This window comes from Eucalyptus grandis, chromosome 8 (genome assembly GCF_016545825.1).
Source record: "Eucalyptus grandis isolate ANBG69807.140 chromosome 8, ASM1654582v1, whole genome shotgun sequence".
Lineage (NCBI taxonomy): Eukaryota > Viridiplantae > Streptophyta > Magnoliopsida > Myrtales > Myrtaceae > Eucalyptus > Eucalyptus grandis.
In genome coordinates, this window is record NC_052619.1 from 10,521,145 (window position 1) to 10,549,131 (window position 27,987).

The 27,987-nt window shown below is 37.8% G+C and overlaps 1 protein-coding gene across 1 annotated transcript; it reads left to right on the forward strand.

Moving 5' to 3' along the window:
- LOC104456403 (probable cyclic nucleotide-gated ion channel 20, chloroplastic) lies at positions 1–27,935 on the forward strand. Its single transcript, XM_039300648.1, is given in 14 exon segments — positions 1–287; positions 1,392–1,915; positions 2,523–2,714; positions 3,479–3,577; positions 4,749–4,815; positions 4,818–4,885; positions 5,405–5,623; positions 6,527–6,754; positions 8,031–8,176; positions 9,043–9,120; positions 10,175–10,304; positions 11,112–11,355; positions 27,241–27,403; positions 27,651–27,935. Coding segments are annotated over 13 exon segments (2,262 nt in total). The 5' UTR covers positions 1–287; positions 1,392–1,405; the 3' UTR covers positions 27,769–27,935.
- The last annotated feature ends 52 nt before the right edge of the window (positions 27,936–27,987 follow it).

Consider the following 27,987-nt stretch of genomic DNA (forward strand, 5'->3'; position numbering starts at 1 on the left):
TCGTACAAGAAACGAAGCCTCCGCTCTGTCTCCATTGATATTTCTTCCCTCGCATTATCTTCATCGCTAGAACCGCAGATCCAGATAAACCAGATAAAAAAAGACGAGCCTCTTCGGCTTGGAGACTTCAATTATTGAGCTCACGCTCTCTCCGGTCGCCGCTGCTACCCAGCGAGAGCAGCAGGCTAGACACTCCTGTACTTGTTCCTACTTCATCGCTTTGAGAGCTGATCGTCCTTCGGAGGGTGAAGTTGGTGTCTTGCGCTTGAACTTTGCGTATTGGCTTTGTAAGTTTGTCAAAATGCCCTCTTTTTTCCGCTACTTCTGTGTGTAGATGCTTGTCTCGGCCGATGATTTCTGCAGTTAATACTCGTGTCCTTGCGTGTGACTTTGTTACGAGAACCAAGTACATGTATTTAACGGCATATAACGAGTGAACGGCATTTGTTATGAGAGCCAGGTACATGTATTTAACAGCATATAAGGACTGATCGGACCACAGGTTAACTTAGTTCCTCCGGCTGAGGACACTGCCGTAGTTAAATATACACTCTTGATTCATCTAAGGCTACGTTCGCTTTGCGGAAAAATAAGTGATTTGAATTTTTATTTTTTTTAAATGATTGCTTATATCATTTAGAAAAATTAATCAATAGAAAATGTTTTCATCATCACAATTTATGCATAACTTATTTTGTGGGTGATAAAAAAAGAATTTCCATTCATTTATTTTTGTATGTGATATTTGCGATTATTTTTCGAAAAATATTTTCCAAATTACTCATTTTTTGGAAATGAATGCGCTCTAGAGTTGTATCGAGTTGATATTTTTTCTATTTTAAGTTCCTAATCGAAAACTTTTAATGAAAATGTTTAAGATATACAAGAAACAAGAGCTTAGAAATTTAATACATCTAAAAATTAGAACGAGATTTAAATTAATATAAGTATGAGTATTTATGGATAAATTAATATCGTTTTTAGATATCATTTTTCTAACATTTATTCTTAAAACGGCAGGACTATTCAAAATGAGGATCCACTTTTACCATCGCAAGCTAAAATATGCTTAAATGGAACTATAATACTTATAAACACCGGAAAAGTAAAAGGATAATAAAAAAAACAACATAGTCTTTGTTAATTTAGGAAATTATTGAAAAAATTTATAATATCTAGCTATTAATGTAAATAAGAAAACTTATGAATAGTAATAAAAAAACTATTTTGACTAAGACCGGTTACTAAACTTTCTCGGATTTGTTCTGACAGGAAAAATAGATATGATTCAGTTGACGTTTTTTTTCTCATCACATGTTTAGTTCAGCAAAAGATGGTCCACAAAATTGCTTTACTATATAAAAATCCTAATTAAACATTTCCTGCTGCAGATTTACAATGTGAAATGGCCCGTAACGAAAGCGATGAAGTACCGATGCTGTCTGAAACGCACCAGCAATTATCAGATGATTATAACAGTTCTCAACCTCGGTCACGTATATCTAGGACCCGGAGTGTGTCAATTTCCATCCCTACGAGCTCCATGGAGTCATACGAGAGTATAACGAGTCGAGCAGGTTACACTGGACCTTTAAGGAGTGAAAGGAGGCCACCTTTCTCGCTAACGAGTGGCCCGTTACGCAATCGCTTACCTGAAAGTACCTTCTGGCATAACCCCGGTGCGCCTGGAAGCACGGGAGTGGAGTCGCAACAAATGAAAGAAAAATTCCCTTCTTTTAGCATAAAGGATCGTATTGACTCCGCAGATGACGACTATGGTGCTAAAAATGAGCATTTACTGAGGTCCGGACGACTGGGGATGTGCAATGACCGTTACTGTACAACTTGCCCCTCACATTGCAATAGAAGGGCGCAACAAACAAGTTCTGAAAGTTCAAGTATAGCTGATACCCGGGTAAATGCCATAGTTGCAGAGCCTTTTGCTATGTTTGATAAGGTCCTGAGAATGAGATTCTCCATTTCTACCGAACGCTGGAAATTGTCGGTTTTAACTTTGTCATTCTTAGAATAATGAAGGATCACAAGTTTTATCTTCTCACTTTCTGATCACGGTCACCACTTCTTGGTTTGCAATTTTTCGATTTACTATAGTATTCTGCGAGTACTCATCTGTTTGCGCTTTAAAGTCACCTTGTAGGTTCGCACAATCTTCTATTGGCTGGAAGTTCATAAAAAGCAATTTAATTTGGATTAAGGCCAAAGCAAAAGCTGCCTTAGATTTTCAATAAGTTGCTCGCAGTCCCATAACTCTACGATTATAATGTAGGTGATTACTCTATCTCTAAGCAATAAGCATAACTTTCTAGTTAGTGTGGGACTTGGAGTTCTGGTGACGATGGTATCAAAAGGTACAACAACGAAGATCTGAGATTGACTTCACCAGTACTTCAAAGATGCTTTTGTTTTGAGCACATCTTTTATGCACCATGCCATATCCAGTAGGATGTCTGAATTTACTTCTTCAAAGTAAAGAAGCTTTGCTGCTTAACTTTCACTTGCAGTTTCACAAAGCTCTTTATGGGGATGCCAAAAGTTGGGCAAGGAGGTTCTTTACTTATGTCAGTGCCCACATTCCTGGCGTTATAAATCCTCATGCTCAAGCTGTCCAGCGGTGGAACAAATTTTTTGTCATTTCTTGTGTGGCGGTCCTCTTTATAGACCCATTGTTTTTGTTCTTGCAGTATGTACCAAAGGTATGGCTCAGCTGCAGCATTGTCAAGTTCACACGGCTTGAAAATATATGTTGCTTGATGGTTAAGTTAATAACGTTCTTACTATATTTTTTCCTCTCTAATTCCTAAATGGTTCCCAAAATGAAGTTGAAATTCTTCCCATTTTTCACCCTGCTATAAATCACCTAGTTCTGGTTAGATTTATTCCACTACTTATCAAGTTTTTACTGCCCTGTTAATATCTGCAGATATTCTTCACTTTAGAGATTAAGCTTCTTAATCATGGTTTGATGCACATGTAGCCCAAGCTACAGCCGGTGGTGTTTGAGTTTATCCTTCTCTATAACTCATTGTTATGTTTATTTCCAATTCTCAAAATTTGACCTTGGTACAATAAGTTGAATCTCCTTTGGCCAAGGCTGATCTAATCAACTAAAGTGATCTCCTCTTGGCCATGATTTCTTCAAATATATTTTACCAAAGTCAACACCCCTGTTTAGGTTGGCATCCGTTTTGCATTAGCGAAGGAAATATAATATGCCTGAACCCATTTTAAATACTTTTGATAAAATCCTGATCATATTCATTATCCAAATTGTGACTTTCTGCAAAAAAAAATGTCATTGATCATATGTCCCCTAAAATTTCTCGTTTATTTGCATTTTGGCTTTTGTGCTTGTACTTTATTGCTCTTGTCACTTTTCTTTTGCAGATTCAAACAACCATCATAAGCTTTTCGGTTTGCACACAATTACATCCCTTCACTTATCCATCCTTGATTGCAGGACTATGCGTGTCTAAAGTTAAACAGGCCCATGACAAAAACACTCGTTGTTTTCAGAAGCATGACGGACCTCATGTACCTATTGCACATTCTTCTGCAGGTAGGCTGCTTTTTACCAACTTGTTGGATTGTTTTCTTTTCTCGTTGGTGAATTAACAGTATCCTTTTATTGTCTTTCTTACTCTTTTCATCCACTATAGATTTTTGTTTTTGTTCCCTGTAACAACTTTTGAATCCTTCAAGGGGAAAATGTGTTATTCCGAGGGAACATTCATGGTGTTATACGAATGTTCTGCAGTTTTCAATTCGAGTACTCAAAAGTAATTTTTTATTCAACTGCATCCACTGCTGTACTCCCGTTAATCAGATACATACTGTAGTGTTGGACAAAGTGAATTGGAATGTTGTGTAGACAAAGTTGACAACGTATGTTGAACATGCATCCAGCCACAAACTTCTCGTACCAGCTTTTCAAAAGTTCCTGTATTTGAGCATCTCCTTCTTAGAAAAGCAACAAGTATTACCAGGAACTCACCTTGCAGGCATTCATCTTCTTATGCGTGAAAACGAGCATAGAAAATAAGAGACAGGTGATCCTATCTGCTGTGCAAGTTTTTAGGGTGATCTAAATATTTGCTATAGTTTTTTGCATTCAGATATAAATACTCAATTTTTTCCGAATGGCTCGTTACACTTAATTTTTTAGACTTCATAAATTCAGAAATCTTCATGGCCATATTACCTAGAAAATTAGACTTTTTAGAAACCTTTTGTAGTGAAAGGCTTCTCTATCGGGGTGATTTCTCTTGATACCTTCTTAATGGAAACATGGTACTCATTTTTCTTAGAAAAAGATGAGTGATTCGATGTTGATTACAGCTAAAAGTCAACTAGATGGGATTTTACTTGGTGTATATTTTAACTCTTGTAATATCAGAGTTTAACTTTTGGAAAGACTTACTGATCTTTCACTCAAAAAGGCTGCATTGGAAGAGCTTCAGAACAGACTTCCATGAGACAGAAAGTTCTTGCCTCTCTCATTTGTCAATCGCTCTTTTACACAACCCAAATTTTACATCCCTTATTCAGCACTTTATTAACTTAACTAGCATAAATATGTCAGGTTGGTATTTTGCTTGATGCTTAACTTCTATCGTACCTTTCTTCTTCAGGCAGTAACGAAATTTAAGGTGAAAGGTTGTCACGTTAGGAGCTTTTATGGCCGCCTTTCACAGTCCTTGATGATTGCTTTCTTTGTCAAATTTTTGCAGTTTAGGTTGGCTTACGTAGCTCCTGAGACCAGAGTGGCTGGTGCTGGAGATTTAGTTGACCATCCAAAAGAATCTTTCTCCATTATCTGCGAGGATATTTCTTGTTAGATCTTTTGGTTGCAGTTCCACTTCCACAAGTAAGTCCTTGTTTCTCTGATGCATTAACCTTAATTTGTTTCCCTATTACATTGATTTTTAAGATGCTTCAGCTATATGAATAATGTAGAAGTAGGTTTTTGTGGGTTGGCAGTGTGAAACAAATTTGCATTGGATTAAATGTTCTGCAAGTCAATTTGTATTGCCATTACAATTCACTGGCTTATCACTGCAGTCTCAATTACCTTTAGATAATCTGGATGTTATTGCTTCTACTTATCAAAATAATCACATCGTTGTAAATGGGTTTTACTGTCCCTTTCGAGATTTTCTAAGGACCTCTCCCCGATGCCTCCAGTCAGCTCTTTCTCCAGGACTGACTTGTAATACGTGTGTTTTATCATCCTGTATTTATATAACATACTGTGGCATGACCGACCCCACCACATCTGGTGGGGTCTAAGAAATGTTCCACCGAGTGGACTATAATAGCTGTTAGTTTCATGTCTTGATATGACTACTCTCTTCTGATAATCAAATGCTTCCTTGACTGCTTGCAGATATTGATATTTTCTGCAAAGAGTGCAATGACACTTTTACGCACAGGTGTTCTTATCCAGTACATTCCCAGATTATATCGAGTTTTGCCCTTACTTGTGGGTCAGTCTCCTACTGGCCTAACTTTTGATTCAGCATGGGCAAATTTTGTCATCAATCTTATCATGTTTGTGTTGGCTGGCCATGTCGTTGGATCATGCTGGTACTTTCTTGGGCTACAGGTGGGTGGCATCATTTTTTTTTTCTCTACATAATTTGTTCTTATGTATTAGAACCCCAGAAGAATAAGGATAGTGTGTTGAACTCTTGCTACTACACTCATTACCATCATGATGCCTCTTTGTTTAGCTGGTAATGCTAATTTCTTTTGCATTTTTGTTTGATTGTGGGAATATGTCCTTTCTGTAAGATGCTGATTGGGGTTGAACTCATTCAGGACCTGTTTCAGGTTGTGCTTTTTTGCACTTAACAACAAAGCTAAGCCCACGTCTGTGGTTTGAGTTCTCTAATCATGTTCTTGTCAAATTTTGTGTCTTTACTAGCCCTTTCAGATGAATCATCCATGTGGTCTTGGAGTGATATAGGACATGATACTAGTGTCTCAGATCCACATCATGCTGAGGCTGAAGCCTCTGGAATATCACATCAAAATTCATATGTGTCATGCACTTTACTTCGGAAGCACAGTATGCCATCTCAAAGCAAAGTTATGTCCATATAAGGATGGTTTTATCGATGTGCTAAGTTTGAAGTCAAGTTTTTGAATCAAATTTATTCACATTAATATGTCATAGATCAACACCGCATGGTTGTGGACTGCAAAGGATTATATCACTACAATGTCTAATCGCATGTTATTTTATGTACTGGTCTTGGCCTGTAGTGATCCTTTATCACGGAGCTCATGTTGGCACACGTACTTCTTTTATATGACCCACGGTCCTTATACCATACATCTTTATGCTTTTCTGGGATTTTGAACTAAACACATAAGAATGGGTTCTTCATCTCAGCCTTCTGTTAAAATGCTGGTAAAGTAGCTCCAAAACTTAGTGACTGAATGAGAGATTTTTCCAGCAAAGCAATTCTTTCTTCGTCTAATCTCACTCTCTCCATCATGCCAGAGGGTTAATCAATGTCTTCTGGAAGCATGCAAACCAGCCGGCCTGTGTAGCTTTATGGATTGTGGAGATGGATCCCCAAGATGTACTAACTGTACAACAAATCCGAATGCTACTCCTTGTTTTAACTCCACTGATTTTGGCTATGGAATTTATCAAAACGCTGTTAATCTTACCAAAGAGGCAAACGTGGTCACGAGATATGTGTTTTCGTTGTTTTGGGGATTCCAGGTACTTATTTACTTTCTTATAGATTCAGCTTATTTCTAATCGGACCAAATAGTACACTGTACAATAGCCTAGCAACGCATTCCAAGGAAAAGGCATTTTGCTCTCCTGCTCTTTATCCTTTTCCTCTTAAAATTGCTTGGTTGAGGCAACATATTGAATTAGGGTAAATCTGTAGATCAATATTTCACCTGCCTTAAAAAGGGAGGGATTTTTTTTTTTTTTTTGGAGAGGGGTGGATGAACAATCCTTGTCCTTGTTTTATTGTGGGATAATAGCACAAATAGTCATTAAACATTGATTGAAGTGCAATGTTGTTTTTGAACTTTTAAATTGTGCAATATGGTCCCTGAATTTTGGCTCAACGTGTGTAAAATCGTACCCAAACTTTTAATTTATTCAGTGTGGTCTATGAGCTACTGATAAATGCTCAACATAGTCCCTAAACTATATGAAAATGTTTAAAAATTCAGGGACTACATTAAATATTGGACCAAAGTTCAGGAATTATATACAAATTAAGAGTTCAGGAATGACATCACACATTAGGCCAAAGTTCATGGACCATATGTGTCATTTTCTGTTTTATTATTTGTCCACTCTTAGCAATAATCAGAAGAGCAAACACACTATTAGCTGCAGCAAAGGCCTCTTCATTTCTTGGGATATATGGAATAAGATGCATGGCTTCATGCAGGATGAACACCTGGAACTTTTTATTTTTCATCAATGCAAGTCAAAGCTGCAAATTTGGAGGACTCTCCACTTCATCTTTTTACCTTCTCTCTTTTTTCTTTTTCTTTTTCCCTCTTTCAGTTCCACTTTAATATCTTTCTATCCTTGCGGGAGTTTCTATTGTGCTTTGAACTTCCAGAAACATTGAGGCAGTAGGGCATATCTTGGTTGTATGAGTGAATCTGTTCTCTGCTATTAACGAGAATAGCACATTGAAATATGAGGAAAGAAGAGAAGATCATTGCACGATATTCTCTTTATAATTCTTGAGAGAGAGTGAATAATAAGTATGAACCCGAAAACTATTGCTTTTGGATGTCGTGTGTTAGAACTATCTGCCAGCCCATCCTGATTTAATATCCTCCAAATTCAGCCTAAACTTGTCAATTGTTTTTTTTTTTCTCACTATTTCCATGATTGCATTACCAATATGGCCAGCAGAGAAACGTTCTTGTGTTTTTATAACATCATGCATTTAATACACCTTAAAGTGAAGATACAATTTGTAACACATCGTACTCATTTTCTTTTTCAAATTTTGAAGCAAATAAGTACTCTAGCTGGAAATCAAACTCCAAGCTACTTTGTTCCAGAAGTCCTGTTTACCATGGGCATTATTGGATTGGGCCTCTTGCTGTTTGCTCTTCTCATTGGAAATATGCAGAACTTCCTCCAGGCTCTGGGAAGAAGGTGTGACCTCTCACATTGACAAACTTTTTATATTGACAGATCTGTTAATCTTTACCATTGTGCTTGTGCAAAATATTTTAGATGATTTGATTGATACAATGACGACCTTTAAAAATTTTCATGTCCAAGTGTATGTGTGATGGTTTTATGGCTTCCCAGACAAACAGTTCCATAATGCTATCATTCGAGATGATGAATATCATTTTAAAGATTTTTTGTGTGTCTTTTAGTATTGGCTTTCAGATTTCATTCTTTGGACATGTAAATATGGTATCGGGCAGATATGTATTCATCATGGTTTCTTAGTTTATTAGCATGCATGAATCTGAGTAATCGGTATTCTTATAATTTTTTAATCTTAGGCAACATCGAGAAGATATGGCTCTAATGATTTAGGCATTATAACAGCATCGAATACTCATATAGGTCAGCTTCAAGAATTCATGAGCAGATCTAAGTTATGTTTTAAGGCTGGTTTGGGTTCAAGAATTGTTAACTGCCATATGAAAATGGAGCTTGCCTAAACATTCTTGTAATATTTCATGTGCAAGTGGCAAATTGTAACTAATACTATTACTTGGGAAAAGAAACATCCTAGGCTATGTCTAGTCCTTCAAAAATGTCTCAACATCTCTTGAAATCACATACTGAAACACCACATGAGAAAGCATCCCCAAGGTGACTGATGAAACTTATTAGTGATGTGCATGCAGACCTTTCTATGCACCTCTGCTCCCAATTTGTATCTGTTCTTTTGACCAATACTGATTAAGGATGTTCCTAGTGAACATTAGTGAGCCTTTTTATTGTTGGACATCTTGGATTTAAACTGTCAGCTGACTTTTATTTTTCCCCAATCCTCCCAGGAGGCTAGAAATGTCATTAAGGTGTCGGGATGTTGAGCAATGGATGAGTCACAGACGCTTACCTGAACAGCTAAGAAGGTAAACACGGCATTTCTTCCTACCTTTCTCATGTACTTCTTCTCCTGAGTAGAGACATATCGATTGCATTATCCAGTATCCTGTTGTCATTTTAGCTGCTTGAATTTGGTGTTGAAGCAAACATGTCTTCTTACAACGTCTTGCCCAATGGGGTTCACAGAAGGGCTCTGTCCAATTTATACTGAATGATGAGCTGAAAGCATCATGTTGAGTGAATTGAAAATTGTAGAAGAGAAGGGACCTTTTATCTATGAGATCGTTAGGCTATGTGGTCATTAGAACTTGTGCATAGTGTTTGATATGATCTCGGCTTTCAATTATCCTCTCTATATGCCTGTTCATGCGTACTATCAGTGTTTTTGTGCTTCCTCATATTATTGACCATATTGTATGATTCTTTGGATTGGAAGCTGAGAGGTTTTTCCTTCATTTGGTGGGTTAGATCGAAGTCTTCTGCCTTGTTTTGTGAATATACGTACAATTAAGACTGAAGCTTGGGGGTCAATGGCACTTCTGGAAATTAGCTAGAGGACTCTGAGCCAAGTTTAAGTCAGTACGGGATATGAGCAGCAAATTTGATTCTCTATGAAGTTGATGCAGGGGTTGGGTTGAAGATGTCGGATAGACCAGCATTGGTTGGTAAAATGAGTTCTAATAGAAGATGGTTTGTTAAAACCAGTAACTTGGGGGCTTCAACTAGGTAGATTTTTATGTTGATGGTGGATACATTTGACACTGTGGGTCCTACCGATCATCGGCAAAGAGATTGCGCAAGTATACCTGTGTCCTCTGCCTGCGTTTTGTTTTCTTTCTGTACTATCATGCTTATCATCATTGGTTTCTGCATCTCTCTGTACTTCGCATTCTGGAACTGTTTCTAGACATATCCTTTGCTGCTGCTTGAGCCAGTCATGCACTAGTGTTTTATAATGTAGTTCTGAGCATCCGCATATTTTCCCTGAAATGTGGATAAGCATCTAGACATATAGGTCATGTCCAATGTGTGCTCTATGGAGGCTCCTTTTCAATTGACCGGAAATGGCCTACTATGCAGAAGAGTACGCGAAGCTGAGCGATACCATTGGGCTGCCACTAGAGGAGTCAATGAAGAAATGCTTCTCGAGGATTTTCCTGAAGATCTTCAGAGGGATATAAGACGCCATCTCTTCAAATTTGTGAAAAGAGTAAGCCCTGGAACTGAGCTGAAATGAGGGTGGGATTTAGTGCAAGTTAAACCCTTAGAAATCAGTTCTCTTTTTTGCGATTACCCAGAATAAGCAGATTTTAGGGCCAAATTTTTTAATTGAAGTTCACTGCTGTTGTGGACGAAGATGAAAGCCACGTTTTATAATTTAAGCTTCCTCTCTCTTCAATCATGTGCAGTCTTTTGTAACCAAAAGCTCCCCCCCCAGGTTGAATATCTGGCTGTGCTTCCGTCATAGGTCCTCACTTGGAAGCTAACTACTGATATTTGTAGCATATGCTTGATCAGATAACTAGATAAGTGGATGATCAGTCTTTAAATTTAGGTCATTAAGTGCTTAGATGGATAGCTAAAAAGCAATTTTAAAGGTCTCATTCGTTGGTTATTAGTTTCTATTGGTAAACATTACCAAGTTTTTTGTCTTAGTTTTAATTGGCATCTAGATGGAGACAGCTCAATGTAGAAACTGCAAAAGAACGACATGGTTAAGAATCATTGCTAGTCTCCACATCCCCCCAGATACTGCCACTTCTGAAAACAAGCTCTAATCTTCGGAAAATGGATTTTTCTAATGCGACATGACTGGTCTGTTCTGCTGGGTTCAGCTAACAGGCAACAATTGCCACCTATGCAAAAAGAAGTGCAGAACTCCATATCTCTGACATACTTTAAAAATAAAACAGTTTAAGCCATCCTGGATTCTAGACATCAAATTTGTGGCTACCATGATAAGCCTGGACTAACTTTCAACTCAAGACTTATTAATAGCTATTTTATTATGTTGCAGGTGAGAATATTTGCAGTAATGGAGGATCATATCGCAGATGCAATTTGCGAGAAGTTACGGCAAAAAACATACATCAAAGGAAGCAAGATCCTGCATCCTGGTGTTCTTGTTGAAAAGTTGATTTTCATTGTCCGCGGGAAAATTGAGAGCAGAGGAGAAGATGGGGTTACAAGTTTATGTGAAGGAGATGTATGCGGGGAAGAGCTTCTAGCTTGGTGCCTTGAGAGTTCTTCTGTAAACAAAGGTACAAATCGCAGTCTTTCTGAATGGTCTTTAATTATCGACTGACTTGACATATTAAGAGCATTTCAATATATGTAATATTGAAGATGGACGAAAGATAAGACCACCTGGAAACCGGTTGCTGAGTAACAGGACAGTAACATGTGTGACAAATGTTGAAGCCTTTGCACTACGAGCAGAAGACCTTGAAGAAGTCACCAGGTTATTTGCAAGATTCCTGCGCAATCCAAAAGTTCAAGGAGCCATAAGGTTCTTGCTCTTTCTTAACAGATGATTTAGCACTACTATGTTTTACTGGCATATCAAGCATATCACTGAACTATTGGCCAAAAAATAGCGACTAAGTTTAACTGTTTGAGATCCGCTCTGTTTCCTGTGTACGTTCTCTTTTTGAACCTAAAGGCAGGAACAACTAGTCAGTCTGATGGTTTGTAATTTGCTCCTACATGGACAGCATAGACAAATGTTTGGATTATGCACTTGTGACACAAAAGCCTGGTTGCAGGTATGTATCACCATACTGGAGGGGACTTGCAGCAACTCGTATCCAAGTTGCTTGGAGATACAGGAAGCAACAACTAAGTCGTGCCAACACTTCACAGTCACAGCATCCTTAACATTATCAAATTATGTTGATGGTATAAACGACATTCCTCTGCTGTCTGTATTTATACTAGGTTCCAGTCATGTTGTGACTGCAAACCGTAAGAGTGGACATGTTGTAAGGGCATGATGATATAGGCATGTAATTCAAATTGTGATATATGTGAGATGTAGATTCTTCAACACAAAATGATATATGAGATTAGATGATGATTGCCTTGTAGGAGCGTTGATCAGATAACGGATCATGACTGAGCTTAGTAAAAGATCTCCGCTCATTGCCTACAATGAGCTGAGATCTCCCAGAGTGCTTGTATAGACGACTCCATTCTACAGAAAATTTTAGAAGGAATATCTTGTAAGGACCAGAGATCGGAATTGGGATGAGAAACTACAACAAATGCTGTCGGTATTCAATATTGCAGTCTTTTGTTGTTACTGTAGGTTCCATCTGACCAGATGAGAAAGAGGAGTTGTAGAGTGTCTCACCCTTAGATTAATTGCCATGTTGGAAAATCCATTTAAATATCACAAAAGGTCTGGAATGTGAAGGCATTTGCTCTGTTGAAGCATCCAGTCACAGGTTGCTCCTATGTGTTTTAATGGCATAACGTTTTGGTCAGAAGGTCTTGAACTGCATAAAAGAGCACCACGGACGCCCAACTACTCTGAAGTGCATTATTTTTGCCATTGTATTCCTCATTCCCCTAGTCGAATGTACCGAGAAGAGCTAGTAAGGAGAATAGCATACATTAAGATTAGGTGTGAGCATAGCATTAGTTTTTACATTGTATTCTTCATCGCCAGAAAAGTTTTTAACTTTCATTTTTCAAAGCTTTCTTTTTTTCTTTTTTACCAAAGCCAAGTAGCCAATACTTCCAGTATATTGTGTAACCCAAGATTAAATTAAAAATTAAGAGTTTTTATTTATCATTCTTCTCCTTCTCTTTTATTCTAGGAGCAAAGAGTAGACAAAGGTATGAATCAGGTTCTGAGATTAGGTGTGAACAAGAGCGGTCAGAAATAATTGTATTAGAGAAAAATTACTATTTAGGATTAGATTAATTGTACCTTATATTAATTGTATAGAAGTCTTGTACTCTTCATTTGACATATATAACATTTTTCTCTTTCACTAAAAATCTCACCTTGGAGTGAGAGTCCTTAGCGCATTCTAAGGTAACGTCCATCAAGTCTATTCCACAGTGGTCGTAACCACGCTACCCACATTGGCCGCACTTCTCCACCAAGTCCATGGTGTTTGTAACTATGCTAGTCGTATTGCCTGCGTTTCTCCACCAAGTCTGCAGCCTTCAGTTGCTATTCCACGCAGTTCCGCTACTTGTTTTAAAAAAATAAAACACCACCACCAGACTTGCCACCCTCAATCCAGCCTGATAATGAAATTTCATCGTGAACGGTTGCCGGACGCCGCCTTAGTTTGGATCCGCCGAGCTCACAGCCATTTCAGCGTTATTTTTACACCTTCTGCGGCTGTTCAAAAAAAAGAAAAAACAATCATCACCCCTAGAGTCGCCGCCCTTGGACCACTGAAATTTCGCATCAGTCCATTGCTGGACGTCACCGCATGCGCCTACATGTACTGCTGAGAGTGAGATCAACTCGCGCACACACGCTTTGCACGTCGGCCTCTTTTGCAAGTACAATGCTAACGTCATAGCCGACGCCAGAAACATCACGCAGCAACGAATTTTGCTATAGCTTAAGTAATACGGTGGAGATTACAATTATATTCGAGTCACTCAAATTCTTTTAATTTTTTTCAAATACTAATTACTCCAATAATTCATGCAGTGTTTAACTTCGCAATTTTTTATGAAATAATCTTTCAATCTTATAAAAGAATTATACGCAAATCTTACCATAAAATTAAAAAACTTCAACACTAACGTTCTTGGTGTAAGTGCATAAGTAAGAACAATGAGCTCACTTTCAAGCACCTGATATTTGACATTTCAAGATTGCTTGTCTCACCAACGGCATAGAGCAAACCCATGATCTAATATTATACGTACATATACCCTTGAAAAAAGTATGTGGCTGAAGTCAACATGGATTAGAAAATCCATTCTCCAAACCTGAATCGGTCAATGCAAAATTGAAGATGGACTTTCCTCCTTTGCTGTTTTCTTGCACTCACTTTGACCGAGGCGAAGTCTTCAACCCAATTTGGACTTTCCAACTGTGCAGATATCGACATCAATTCGGTACAACTTCACCACACACGACTTGACTTCAATTCGGTACAACTTCACCACACACGACTTGACCACGGCAGAAATTATATATTCTGAGATCCGGGTTTTTGAACTTAAAATATATTAGGCTAGTACGCAATTCAATTTGGGTCGGGTTCGTTCGATGGGCCATGGCGATCCTAAGGTTTTGAGCTCATCCCCTCGCAGGTTGTTCTCTATTTTCAACCATCCATCGCCTTGTGGTTGAGTCACTGTTTCGCCACAGTAATTGTCCTATCGAGCCAAACCTTAATTGGCCATTAGATTCTGTCATGATAATCATCAAAAAGTTCTCATTTAATTTTCCTATCTAATTGACAGATTTGAGCCCTTTATAGATAGAAGGAAGTCACCCTCATTTTGAAGAATGAGGGTCGATTTTCTTTTAAACCATAACGAGGTTTGTTTCGGGCCCATGAAAGCTAGATGAATTTTTTAGCTTCGAACTTGACAAGGTAGACGTCCATTCGAACTTAATCTTCACGGCGTGGATTCTCAAGAAGCTGCCGAGAAATGGCGCAAAAGTTATGCGGAACAGCTTCGATAACGCCATATTCATCTGCAGTCGTTTCTCAATGATTTCCCACGAAGCAAACCCCACGAAATTCACCATCGGAAACGTGAAACATCATGGCCAGAAATTTTTTTATCATTTTTGCAAAAAAAAAATAGGCTTCTCCTTTCTCTTTTTTTTTTTTTTTAAACCAAATCTAAATAAGTGAGAATAAGTTAAGCGTTTTTACTTATCATTCATTTCCATCTCTTTTATTCCCTTTTATTCCAGATGCAAAGATTAGACTAAGGTATACATTGGGCTTTGAGATTAGGTGTGATGCAATTAGAATGAAAAAACGAACAAATAGATATAAAATAAAATAAAAGCGAATGAGCAAAAAAAAAAAAGGCGTTTCTCTTGGGTTAATCCCGTCCATCTAAGTTCCAACGAAAACCTGAATTGTTGTGATGCCAAAACATTTGACAAAAAATAAATAAATAATTTTTTTATATATATAAGGTGACAAATGATTTCGGTTTATTCTCCAATTCATGGCCAACATTCTTTAAAGGGCGTATGAGTGACAACTAGTGACTATAAAGCCAACTTTGTTCTCAAGAAGAAAAAGCAATCCGTATTTTTAGGAGCAGAATGAAAGATATTAAAATTTTATTTTTTCGCAAAAACTAAATGATTCAAAAAATATATTTTTTTAAAAATGATCCGTTGTTTATTCAAAATAGTTAGTCAACCAATAATATTTTCATTATGGACAACAATTATATTTAAATATTTTTTGAATGAACGAAAAAATATGTTTATCGTTCACATATTTTTTCGTTCATTTTATAGTATAAGTGATATAAGCGATTATAATTAGAAAAATTATTTACTAAATCATTCATTCTTCGTGAAACAAATTTCCTAAGAGTCAGTTTGTTTTAAGCGTCCAACGTGATCTCTTCCTTTCCAGCTACAGGTTCTTTCATTTGTCAGAAAATATGATGAGAAAAAAAGCAAAAGACCAATCTCGAGAGTCTTGGTCTCAGTCAACGCTCGGGGTCTTCTTCTGAATCACTCGCTATGGTCTTCGTACAAGAAACAAAGCCTCAGCTCTGTCTCCATTCATATTTCTTCCCTCGCATTACCTTCATCGTCTAGAACTGCAGAACCAGATAAACCAGATAAAAAAGACGAGCCTCTTCAGCTTGGAGAATTCAATCCTCGAGCTCACGCTCTCTCCGGTCGCCGCCGCTACCCAGCGATAGCAGCAGGCTCCACACTCTTGTACTTGTTCCTACTTCGTCGCTTTGAGAGCTGATCGTCCTTCGGAGGGTGAAGTTGGTGTCTTGCGCTTGAACTTTGCGTATTGGCTTTGTAAGTTTGCCAAAATGCCCTCTTTTTCCGCCATTTCTGTGTGTAGATGCTTGTCTCAGCCGATGATTTCTGCAGTTTATACTCGTGTCCTTGCGTGTGCCTTTGTTACGAAAACCAGGTACATGCATTTAACAGCATATAAGGAGTGATCGGTAGTGTTTATCAAAAAGTTAAATATACATTCTTGACTCATAGCTACTTTCACTTTGCGGAAAATAAGGACGTGCATGACAACGCTTCTTAGCTGGGAAAGAGTTTTTTTTTCAGAAATAATTCTTTTCTATTTTTATTCCGAGGAATAATTTCTACGTAAAAGAATCCGTTTGGTAACTATACAAAATTTCTACTCTTGGAATAGAAAAAGAATAGAAATGCGTTTGGTAACGTAACAATTTCTTTTTTGTATTTATTAGTTTTTTATTCTTGTTCATGGATCGCTGACCGCTATTGGCGATCGGCGGTGACGGTCAACTGCCAACGGTCGTGCAGCGGCTGGGGCGAGCAACGGTCGGCAGTGGCGGTGGGAGACGGCGACAACCGGCGGCAACCGGCGGCGGCGATGTCTCCAAGCAGTTGAAGGTGGCTGCAGCAAGAGAGAAGAATAAAAGAAAAAAAAAATTGACTTATTTCTAGAAATTGTTCCCGCGAACAAAAGTAATTTTTTTTGTTTCTCATTTCTACTCCAAATCTATTCATGTGCTAACTTTCTATTCTTCGAAATAGAAAAACAACTTGGCATTACCAAACAGGTTTATGTTCTTTTTTTTGTTCCGAGGAACAAAAAAATAGAAATTGGGAAAAACATAAATGTTACCATGTGCAACCTTAGGCCCAACTTATTTTTGGAATTTTTTCTGATAATTGCTTATATCTATTCATTAAGTGATTTGAAATTTTTTTCCAAAAATAATTGCTTATATCTTTTAGAAAAATTAGTCAATAAAAATGCTTTCATCATCGATAAAAATTTATGCCCAACTTATTTTGTGGGTGATAAAAGAATCATTTATTTTTGTAAGTGATATTTGTGATTTTTTTTTGAAAATATTTTCTAGATTACTCATTTTTCAGGAAACGAACGTGCTCTAAAGTTGTATCGAGTGGATATTTTTTCTATTTTAAGTTCCTAATTGAAAATTTTAATGAATGTTTAAGATATACGAGAAACAAGATACTTGGAAATTTAATATATCTAAAAATTAGAAACGATATTTAAATTAATATAAGTACGAGTATTTACAGATAAATTAATATCGTTTTTAGATATCCTTTTTCTGACATTTATTCTTAAAACGGCAGGACAACTCAAAATGAGTATCCACCTTTACCATCACAAGCTAAATTATACCTAAATGGAACTATAATACTTATAAACATCAGAAAAGTAAAAGGATAATGAAAAACAACATATTTTTTGTTAATTTAGGAAATTGATTGAAAAAAATTATAATATCTAGCTATTAATGTAAATATGAAAACTTGTGAATATTAATTAGAAAAAACTAATTTGACTATGACCAGTTACTAAACTTTATCGGAATATTTTGCATCCAGTTTTCCTTATCTGGATTTGTTCTAACAGAAAAAAAAAAAAAAAAAAATGATTCAGTTGACGTTTTTTCTCCTCATCACATGTTTAGTTCAGTGAAAGATGGTCCACAAAACTGCTTTACTATATAAAAATCCTAATTAGACGTTTCCTGCTGCAGATTTACAATGTGAAATGGCCCATAACGAAAGAGATGAAGTACCGATACTGTCGGAAACGCAGCAGCAATTATCAGATGATTATAACAGTTCTCAACCTCGGTCACGTATATCTAGGACCCGGAGTGTGTCAATTTCCATCCCTACGAGCTCCATGGAGTCATACGAGAGTATACCGAGTCGAGTAGGTTACACTGGACCTTTAAGGAGTGAAAGGAGGACACCTTTCTCACTAATGAGTGGCCCGTTACACAATCACGGACCTGAAAGCACCTTCCGGCATAACCGCGGTGCGCCTGGAACTGGAAGCACGGGAGTGGAGTCGCAACATATGAAAGAAAAATTCCCTTCTTTTAGCGTAAAGGATCGTATTGACTCCGCAGATGACGACTATGGTGCTAAAAATGAGCATTTACTGAGGTCCGGGCGACTGGGGATGTGCAATGACCGTTACTGTACAACTTGCCCCTCGCATTACAATGGAAGGGCGCAACAAACAAGTTCTGAAAGTTCAAGTATCGCCGATACCCAGGTAAATGCCATACTTGCAGAGCCTTTTGCTATGTTTGATTAGGTCCTGAGTATAAGATTCTCCATTTCTACCGAATGCTGGAAATTGTCGGTTTTAACTTTGTCATTCTTAGAAAATGAGGGATCACAAGTTTTATCTTCTCACTTTCTGATCACGGTCACCACTTCTTGCTTAGCAACTTTTCGATTTACTATAGTATTCTGCGAGTACTAATCTGTTTGCGTTTTAAAGTCACCTTGTACGTTCGCACAATCTTCTATTGGCTGGAAGTTCATAAAGAGCAATTTAATTTGGCTTAAGGCCAAAGCAAAAGCTGCCTTAGATTTTCAATAAGTTGCCCGCAGTCCCATAACTCTACGATTATAATGTAGGTGATTACTCTATCTCTAAGCAATAAGCATAACTTTCTAGTTAGTGTGGGACTTGGAGTTCTGGTGACGATGGTATCAAAAGGTACAACAACGAAGATCTGAGATTGACTTCACCAGTACTTCAAAGATGCTTTTGTTTTGAGCACATCTTTTATGCACCATGAAGAAGTTCATGAACAGAGAGAGAAATGGGAGAAAACGAGAGAGAGAGAATTTGATGAATGTATTTCTTCTGTTATACAACTCATTGAATCTATTCAATATGAGAGATTTCCTTCTTATATCTACTCTAGTTCTCTCAATGAATCTGTTTTACAATTGAACTGTTGAAGAAGTAGTTAACTACCTAACTGCAAAGAACTAACCGAATACCGGTCACAAGAAGAAAAACAGAGTAAATGGAAAAACAGAGTGCATGAGCAGAGTAACGACTTAGCAGTCTTCGCAGCCTCTCTTCATGCAATATCTCAATCTGCATTATCATCCTTCTTCTTTCCTTTCTTTATTTTTAACAGTAGATCTTCTTCTTCTTTCTGTACACTTCTCGGCATCATTCATACAATCAGCTTCTTCCTCATTTATCCTCTTGGCTTCTGTTCTTGATATTTGCTGTTGAATAAGCTGTTGTCTTTTATTCTTAACACACCATGCCATATCCAGTAGGATATGTGAATTTACGTCTTCAAAGTAAAGAAGCTTCGCTGCTTGACTTTTACTTGCAGTTTCACAAAGCTCTTTATGGGGATGCCAAAAGTTGGGCAAGGAGGTTCTTCACTTATGTCAGTGCCCACATTCCTGGCGTGATAAATCCTCATGCTCAAGCTGTCCAGCGGTGGAACAAATTTTTTGTCATTTCTTGCGTGGCGGTACTCTTTGTAGACCCATTGTTTTTGTTCTTGCTGTATGTACCAAAGGTATGGCTCAGCTGCAGCATTGTCAAGTTCACATGGCTTGAAAATATAGGTTGCTTGATGGTTAAGTTAATAACGTTCTTACTATATTTTTTCCTCTCTAATTCCTAAATGGTTCCCAAAATGAAGTTGAAATTCTTCCCATTTTTCACCCTGCTATAAACCACCTAGTTCTGGTTAGATTTATTCTACTACTTATCAAGTTTTTACTGCCCTGTTAATATCTGCAGATATTCTTCACTTCATAGATTAAGCTTCTTAATCACGGTTTGATGCACATGTAGCCCAAGCTACAACCGGTGGTGTTTGAGTTTATCCTTCTCTATAACTCAATGTTATGTTTATTTCCAATTCTCAAAATTTGACCTCGGTACAATAAGTTAAATCTCCTTTGGCCAAGGCTGATCTAATCAACTAAAATGATCTCCTCGTAACCATGATTTCTTCAAATATATTTTACCAAAGTCATCAAACCTGTTTAGGTTGGCATCTGTTTTGCGTTAGCGAAGGAAAAATAATATGCCTGAACCCATTTTAAATACTTTTAATAAAATCCTGATCATATTCATTATCCAAATTGTGACTTTCTGCAAAAAAATGTCATTAATCATATGTCCCCTAAAATTTCTTGTTTATTTGCATTTTGGCCTTTGTGCTTATACTTTATTGCTCTTGTCACTTTTCTTTTGCAGATTCAAACAACCATCATAAGCTTTTCGGTTTGCACATAATTACTTCCCTTCACTTATCCATCCTTGATTGCAGGACTGTATGTGTGTAACGTTAAACAGGCCCATGGCAACAATACTCGTTTTTTTCAGAAGCATGACGGACCCCATGTACCTATTGCACATTCTTCTGCAGGTAGGCTGCTTTTTACCAACTTGTTGGGTTGTTTTCTTTTCTCGTTGGTGAATTTAACAGTATCCTTTTATTGTTTTTCTTACTCTTTTCATCCACTATAGATTTTTGTTTTTGTTCCTTGTAACAACTTTTGAATGCTTCAAGGGGAAACGTGTTATTCCAAGGGAACCTACATGGTGTTATACGAATGTTCTGCAGTTTTCAATTCGAGTACTCAAAAGTAATTTTTTATTCAACTGCATCCACTGCTGTACTCCCGTTAATCAGATACATACTGTAGTGTTGGACAAAGTGAATTGGAATGTTGTGTAGACAAAGTTGACAACGTATGTTGAACATGCATCCAGCCACAAACTTCTCGTACCAGCTTTTCAAAAGTTCCTGTATTTGAGCATCTCCTTCTTAGAAAAGCAACAAGTATTACCAGGAACTCACCTTGCAGGCATTCATCTTCTTATGCGTGAAAACGAGCATAGAAAATAAGAGACAGGTGATCCTATCTGCTGTGCAAGTTTTTAGGGTGATCTAAATATTTGCTATAGTTTTTTGCATTCAGATATAAATACTCAATTTTTTCTGAATGGCTCGTTACACTTAATTTTTTAGACTTCATAAATTCGGAAATCCTCATGGGCATACTACCCAGAAAATTAGACTTGTTAGAAACCTTTTGTAGTGAAAGGCTTCTCTATCGGGGTGATTTCTCTTGATACTTCTTAATGGAAACATGATACTCATTTTCCTTAGAAAAAGATGAGTCATTCGATGTTGATTACAGCTAAAAGTCAACTAGATGAGACTTTACTTGGTGTATATTTTAACTCTTGTAATATTAGAGTTTAATTTTTGGAAAGACTTACTGATCTTTCACTCAAAAAGGCTGCATTGGAAGAGCTTCAGAACAGACTTCCATGAGACAGAAAGTTCTTGCCTCTCTCATTTGTCAATCGCTCTTTTACACAACCCAAATTTTACATCCCTTATTCAGCACTTTATAAACTTAACTAGCATAAATATGTCAGGTTGGTATTTTGCTTGATGCTTAACTTCTATCATACCTTTCTTCTTCAGGCAGTAACGAAATTTAAGGTGAAAAGTTGTCACGTTAGGAGCTTTTACGGCCGCCTTTCACAGTCCTTAATGATTTCTTTCTTTGTCAACTTTTTGCAGTTTAGGTTGGCTTACGTAGCTCCCGAGACCAGAGTGGCCGGTGCTGGAGATTTAGTTGACCATCCAAAAAGAATCTTTCTCCATTATCTGCGAGGATACTTCTTGTTAGATCTTTTGGTTGCAGTTCCACTTCCACAAGTAAGTCCTTATTTCTCTGATGCATTAACCTTAATTTGTTTCCACATTACATTGATTTTTAACATGTTTCAGCTATATGAATAATGTAGAAGTAGGTTTTTGTGGGATGGCAGTGTGAAACAAATTTGCATTGGATTAAATGTTCTGCCAAGTCAATTTGTATTGCCATTACAATTCACTGGCTTATCACTGCAGTCTCAATTACCTTTAGATAATCTGGATGTTATTGCTTCTACTTATTAAAATAATCACATCGTTGTAAATGGGTTTTATTGTCCCTTTCGAGACTTTATAAGGACCTCTCCCCCATGCCTCCAGTCAGCTCTTTCTCCAGGACTGACTTGTAATACGTGTGTTTTATCATCCTGTATTTATATAACATACTGTGGCATGACTGACCCCACCACATCTGGCGGGGTCTAAGAAATGTTCCACCGATGTGGACTATAATAGCTGTTAGTTTCATGTCTTGATATGACTACTCTCTTCTGATAATCAAATGCTTCCCTGACTGCTTGCAGGTATTGATATTTTCTGCAAAGTATGCAATGACATTTTTACGTGCCGGTGTTCTTGTCCAATACATTCTCAGATTATATCGAGTTTTGCCCTTACTTGTGGGTCAGTCTCCTACTGGCCTTAGTTTTTATTCAGCATGGGCAAATTTTGTCATCAATCTTCTCATGTTTCTGTTGGCTGGCCATGTCGTTGGGTCATGCTGGTACCTTCTTGGGCTACAGGTGGGTGGCATCATTTTTTGTACTCTACATAATTTGTTCTTATGTATTAGAACCCCAGAAGAATAAGGATAGTGTGTTGAACTCTTGCTACTACACTCATTACCATCATGATGCCTCTTTATTTAGCTGGTAATGCTAATTTCTGTCACAGTTTTGTTTGATTGAGGGAGTGTACCCTTTCTGTAAGATGCTCATTTGTACTAAAGGCATTCAGGACCTCTTTCAAGTTGCAATTATTTGCACTTAACAACAAAGCTAAGCCCGTGTCCACTGATTGAGTTCTTCGGTCACGTCATTGTCAAATTTCATGAGTTAAGTACCCCTTTCAGCTGCATCATCCATGTGGTCTTGGAGAGGTTTATGACATGGTACTAGCATCTCAGATCCTCGTAATGCTGAGGGTGAAGCCTCTAGAATCTCGCATCAAAATTCACATCATGCACTGTACTGGGGAGGCACAGCATGTCATTTCGAAGCAAAGTTATGACCATACGAGCATGGCCTCACTGACGTGCCACCTCTGAAGACTTTTTTTGATCAAATTTAGTCACATAAGGATGTCATGTAAAAGATGGTCAACATCCCTGGCTGTGGACTGCAAAGGATTATATCGCCACAATGTCTAATCACATGTTATTCTATGTACTTGTAATTCACAGTATTAAGTGCCCGTATAGGAATTTACTGGTCTTGGTACTGATCCTTTCTCATGTAGCTCGTCAGTACATGCACCTCTTTCATGTGACCCACAGACCTTATACTATACGTCTTTCTTGTTTCTTTGGGATTTTGAACTGGACATATGACAATGTGTTCTTCATTTCAATCTTCTGTTTAAATTCTGGTAAAGTAGCTTCACAAGTCAGTGATAAAATGTGAGATTTTTCCGGCATAGCAATCTTTTCTTCGACTAATCTCTCTCTCTTCATTTTGCCAGAGGGTTGATCAATGTCTTCGGAAAGCATGCAAAACAAACCTGTGTGACTTTGTGCATAGACAAAAGATTAAGGAGTTCGAGAATGAAACTTGGTGGAAGAACTGTAACACGACAGCTACTGCTTGTTTCACAACCCATGATGAACATAAATATGGAATTCATCAAAATGCTGTTAAACTTACACAAAAAGGCATGGGCAGGAGATACTTATATTCATTGTTCTGGGGATTCCAGGTACATGTTTACATTTCTATTCGGCTTTTTTCTAGTGGTACCATTGCCGTACACTGCCTAGCAATGCATTCTAGCAATTTCAAGGAGGAGGCACTTTGCTCCATTTCCTGCTCTTTATCCTTTTCCTCTTAATATTGCATGGTCGAGACAAATATGAATCGGGGTAAAGCTGTAAATCAATTTATGCCATGGCTGAATATGTGCGGGGAACGATCCTTCTCCTTGTTTTATTATGATATGTGCACTCTTAGCATTATCCACGGGAAAAACACCCTATTGAGCTGCAGCAAAGCGCCTCTTGATTCCTCGGTAGATATGGAATGAGATACATGGCTTTCTGCAGGATGAACCCCCGAACTTTTGACTTTCCATTAATGCAAGTCAAAACTGCAGATTCAAAGGACTCTCCACTTCATTTTATCACTTTCTCTTTATTTTTCTCCCCGTGATAGCTCCATTTAATATCTTTCTATCCCTGGGGAGTTTTTACTTTATTTTTCACTTTCGGAAAGATTGAGGCCGTAGGTCGTATCTTGGTTGTAGGTGTCATTTTGTTTGCTCCTATTGATGAGAATAGCACATTAAATGACGAGGAAAGAAGAGACAATGATTGCACAACATTCTCTTTTTGATTCTTGAGAGAGTGAATAATAAGTACAAAGGAGAATGACTATTGCTTTTGGATATGGTGTGTAACAAATCGCTGCCAGCCCAACCTGATTCAATATCCTCTAAATTCAGCCTAAACTTGTTAACTTGTTTTCTCTATTTCCATGGTTGCGTTTAAGAATATGGCATGCTGAGAAACATTCTAGTGCTGTCCTAACATCATGCATTAGATTTCCCTTAACGTGATGATACAATCTATAGACATTTCTTTTGCATTGTGCTGATCTTATATACCACTTTTTGAAGCAAATAAGTACTCTAGCTGGAAATCAAACTCCAAGCGACTTTGTCCCGGAAGTCCTGTTTCTCATGGGCATTATTGGATTGGGCCTCTTGCTCTTTGGTCTTCTTATTGGAAATATGCAGAACTTCCTCCAGTCTCTTGGAAGAAGGTATGACCTCTCACCTTGACAATCATTTTGCATTGAAAGATCATTTCTTAGTCTTTATCATTGTGCTTGTGCAGAATATTCGAATTTATTTGACTGAAATTTTATGTTAAAGTGTATGTGTGATGGTCTTATGGCTTCTAAGACGAACAGTTTCACAATGCTATCATTTGAGATGATGAACACTTTTTTGTAGGTTTTGTTTTTTTTTAATGCGAGTTTTTTAGTATTGGCTTTTGAATTTCATACTTCAGCTATGCGAATATTGTATTAGGCTTATATGTATTCATGTCATGCATGAATTATTGACACGGATTGTTGGTTTCCTAGTTTATTGGCATTCATGAATCTGAGTTCATGGTCTCTTGGTAATTTGTTGATCCTAAGCACATTGAGAAGTGGTTAAGTTCATGAATCTAATGATTCAGGCATTATAGCAGCACCAAGTGCTCATGTAGGTTAAGTTCAAGAATTCATGAGCTGATCTAAGTTATGTTTTTAAGCTGGGTTGGGGTCAAGAATGGTCAACTGCCTCATGGAAATGGAGTTTACCCAAATATTCTTGTGGTGTTTCTTGTGCATGTGGGCAATCATAATTTGTACTATTAATTGGAAAAGAAAAGGTCTATCCTAGGCTATGTCTATTCCTTCAAAAATGTCTCAACGTCTCTTGGAATGACTTACCGAAACCCCAAATCAGAACGCATCACTAAGGGGACTAATGAATCTTGTTAGTGCTCTGCATGCAGACCTTTTTATGCACCTCTGCTCCCAATTTGTCTGTTCTTTTGGCCGGTACTGATGAAGAATGTTCCTAGTGACCATTAGTGCATCTTTTTGTCGTGAGACATCTTGGATATAAACTGTCAGATGACTTTTTATAATTTCCCAATCAGCCCAGGAGGTTAGAAATGTCATTAAGGCAGCGTGACATTGAGCAATGGATGAGTCACAGACGCCTACCTCAACAGCTAAGAAGGTAAATTCAGCATTTCTTCCAACATTTCTCATTTACTTTTTCTCCTGAGTAGAGACATCAATTGCATTTATCCGGGATCCTGTTGGCACTTTAGATGTTTGAATATGGTGATGATGACCAATAGCTATGATTCTCAGAAGCAAACATTACTTCTTACAACGTCATGCACAGTGGGTTGACAGAATTAGAGGGTTCTGTCCATCTAAGAAGCATCTAGATATGTTTGTCATATCCAATTTGTGCCGTGTGGGGGCTCCTTTTCAATTGACTGGAAATATGCTATCATGCAGAAGAGTACGCGAAGCTGAGCTTTACCACTGGGCCGCCACTAGAGGAGTCAACGAAGAAATGCTTCTTGAGAATTTTCCTGAAGATCTTCAGAAAGACATAAGACGCCATCTCTTCAAATTTGTGAAAAGAGTAAGCCCTGGAACTGAGTTGAGATGAGTGTGGAATTTAATGCAAGTTAAACCCTTGGAAATCAGTTCTCTTTCTTGTAAATCCTTAGAATTAAGTTGAATCTCCCTGCTGTTTGTGGATGAAGCCATGTTTTCCAACTAAAGCTTCCTGTCTCTTCAAGCATGTGCAGCCTTTCTGAAATTGATAGCTTCCTCCAGGTTGAATATTTGGCTATGCTTCCATCATAGGTCTTCACTTGGAAGCTAACTTCTGATATATGTAGCATAAGCTCGATCAGCTAACTAAATAAGTGGATGATCAGTCTTTAATTTTTTGTCATCAGTACTTAGATGAATAGCTAAAAGAAAATTATGTTAAAGGTCTCACTTGTCCATTATTAGTCTCTATCGGGGAACATTACCAAGCTTTTGTCTTAGTTTTAATTGGCATCTAGATGCATGTCATGGAGACAGCTCAATGTGGAAACCACAAAAGAACAATATGGTCAAGAATTTATCACTCGTCTCTGCATCCTTCCAAAGACTGCCACTTCTGAAAACAAGCTCTAATCCTTTGCAAAATGGATTTTTCAAATTCGACATGACTGTGGTCTGTTCTGCCAGGTCCAGCCAACAATTACCACCTATGCAAAGAAAAGTACAGAACTCGAGATCTTTGGAATTCTTTAAAAAGATAAAAGAACAGTTTAAGTGTGGCTACCATGATAAGCCTGGACTAACTGTCATATCAAAAAATATCAATAGCTGTTGTATTATGTTGCAGGTGCGAATATTTGCAGTGATGGAGGATCACATCATAGATGCAATTTGCGAGAGGTTAAGGCAAAAAATATACATCAAAGGAAGCAAAATCCTGCACCCCAGTGCCCGTATTGAAAAGATGATTTTCATTGTCCGCGGGAAAATTGAGAGCAGAGGAGAAGATGGGGTTACGAGTTTATGCGAAGGAGATTTTTGTGGGGAAGAGCTTCTAGCTTGGTGCCTTGAAAGTTCTTCTGTAAACAAAGGTACAGATTGCAATCTTTCTGAGTAGTCTTTAATTATCGAATGACTGGACATTTTAAGAGCATTCCAAAATCTGTGATATTGAAGATGGACGAAAGATAAGACCACCTGGAAACTGGTTGCTGAGTAACAGGACGGTGACATGCGTGACAAATGTTGAAGCCTTTGCACTACGAGCAGAAGACCTTGAAGAAGTCACCAGAATATTTGCAAGATTCCTGCGCAAGCCAAGAGTTCAAGGAGCCATAAGGTCCTTTCTCTTTCTTGAAAGATGATATAGCACTACTACATGGCAAACCAAGCATATCAATGAACTATCAATAAAAAGTAGCAACTAAGTTAACTGTTTCAGATCCTGTCTGATTCCTGTGCACATTCTCTTTTTGAACCTCTAGGCAGGAACAACTAGTTGGTCCCATATTGTAATTTGCTCCTACATAGACAAAATAGACAAACATTTTGCATTGTATGACCGTGATAAAAATGCCTGGTTGCAGGTATGTATCACCATACTGGAGAGGACTTGCAGCAACTCGCATCCAAGTCGCTTGGAGATACAAGAAGAAACGACTAAGTCGTAGCGACACTTCCCCGTCACAGCATCCTTCACATTAGCAAAGTATGTTGATGGTATTAACTACATTCCTCTGCTATCTGTATTTATACTAGGTTCCAGTTGCATTGTGACTGCAAACAATGAGAGAAGACATATTGGAAGCGCATGATGAAATAGGCATGTAATTTAAGTTGTGATATCTGAGATGTAGATTCTTCTACAAAAACAATGAGGGATTAGATGATGATTGCCTTGGTGGAGCGTCGACCGCATAAGGG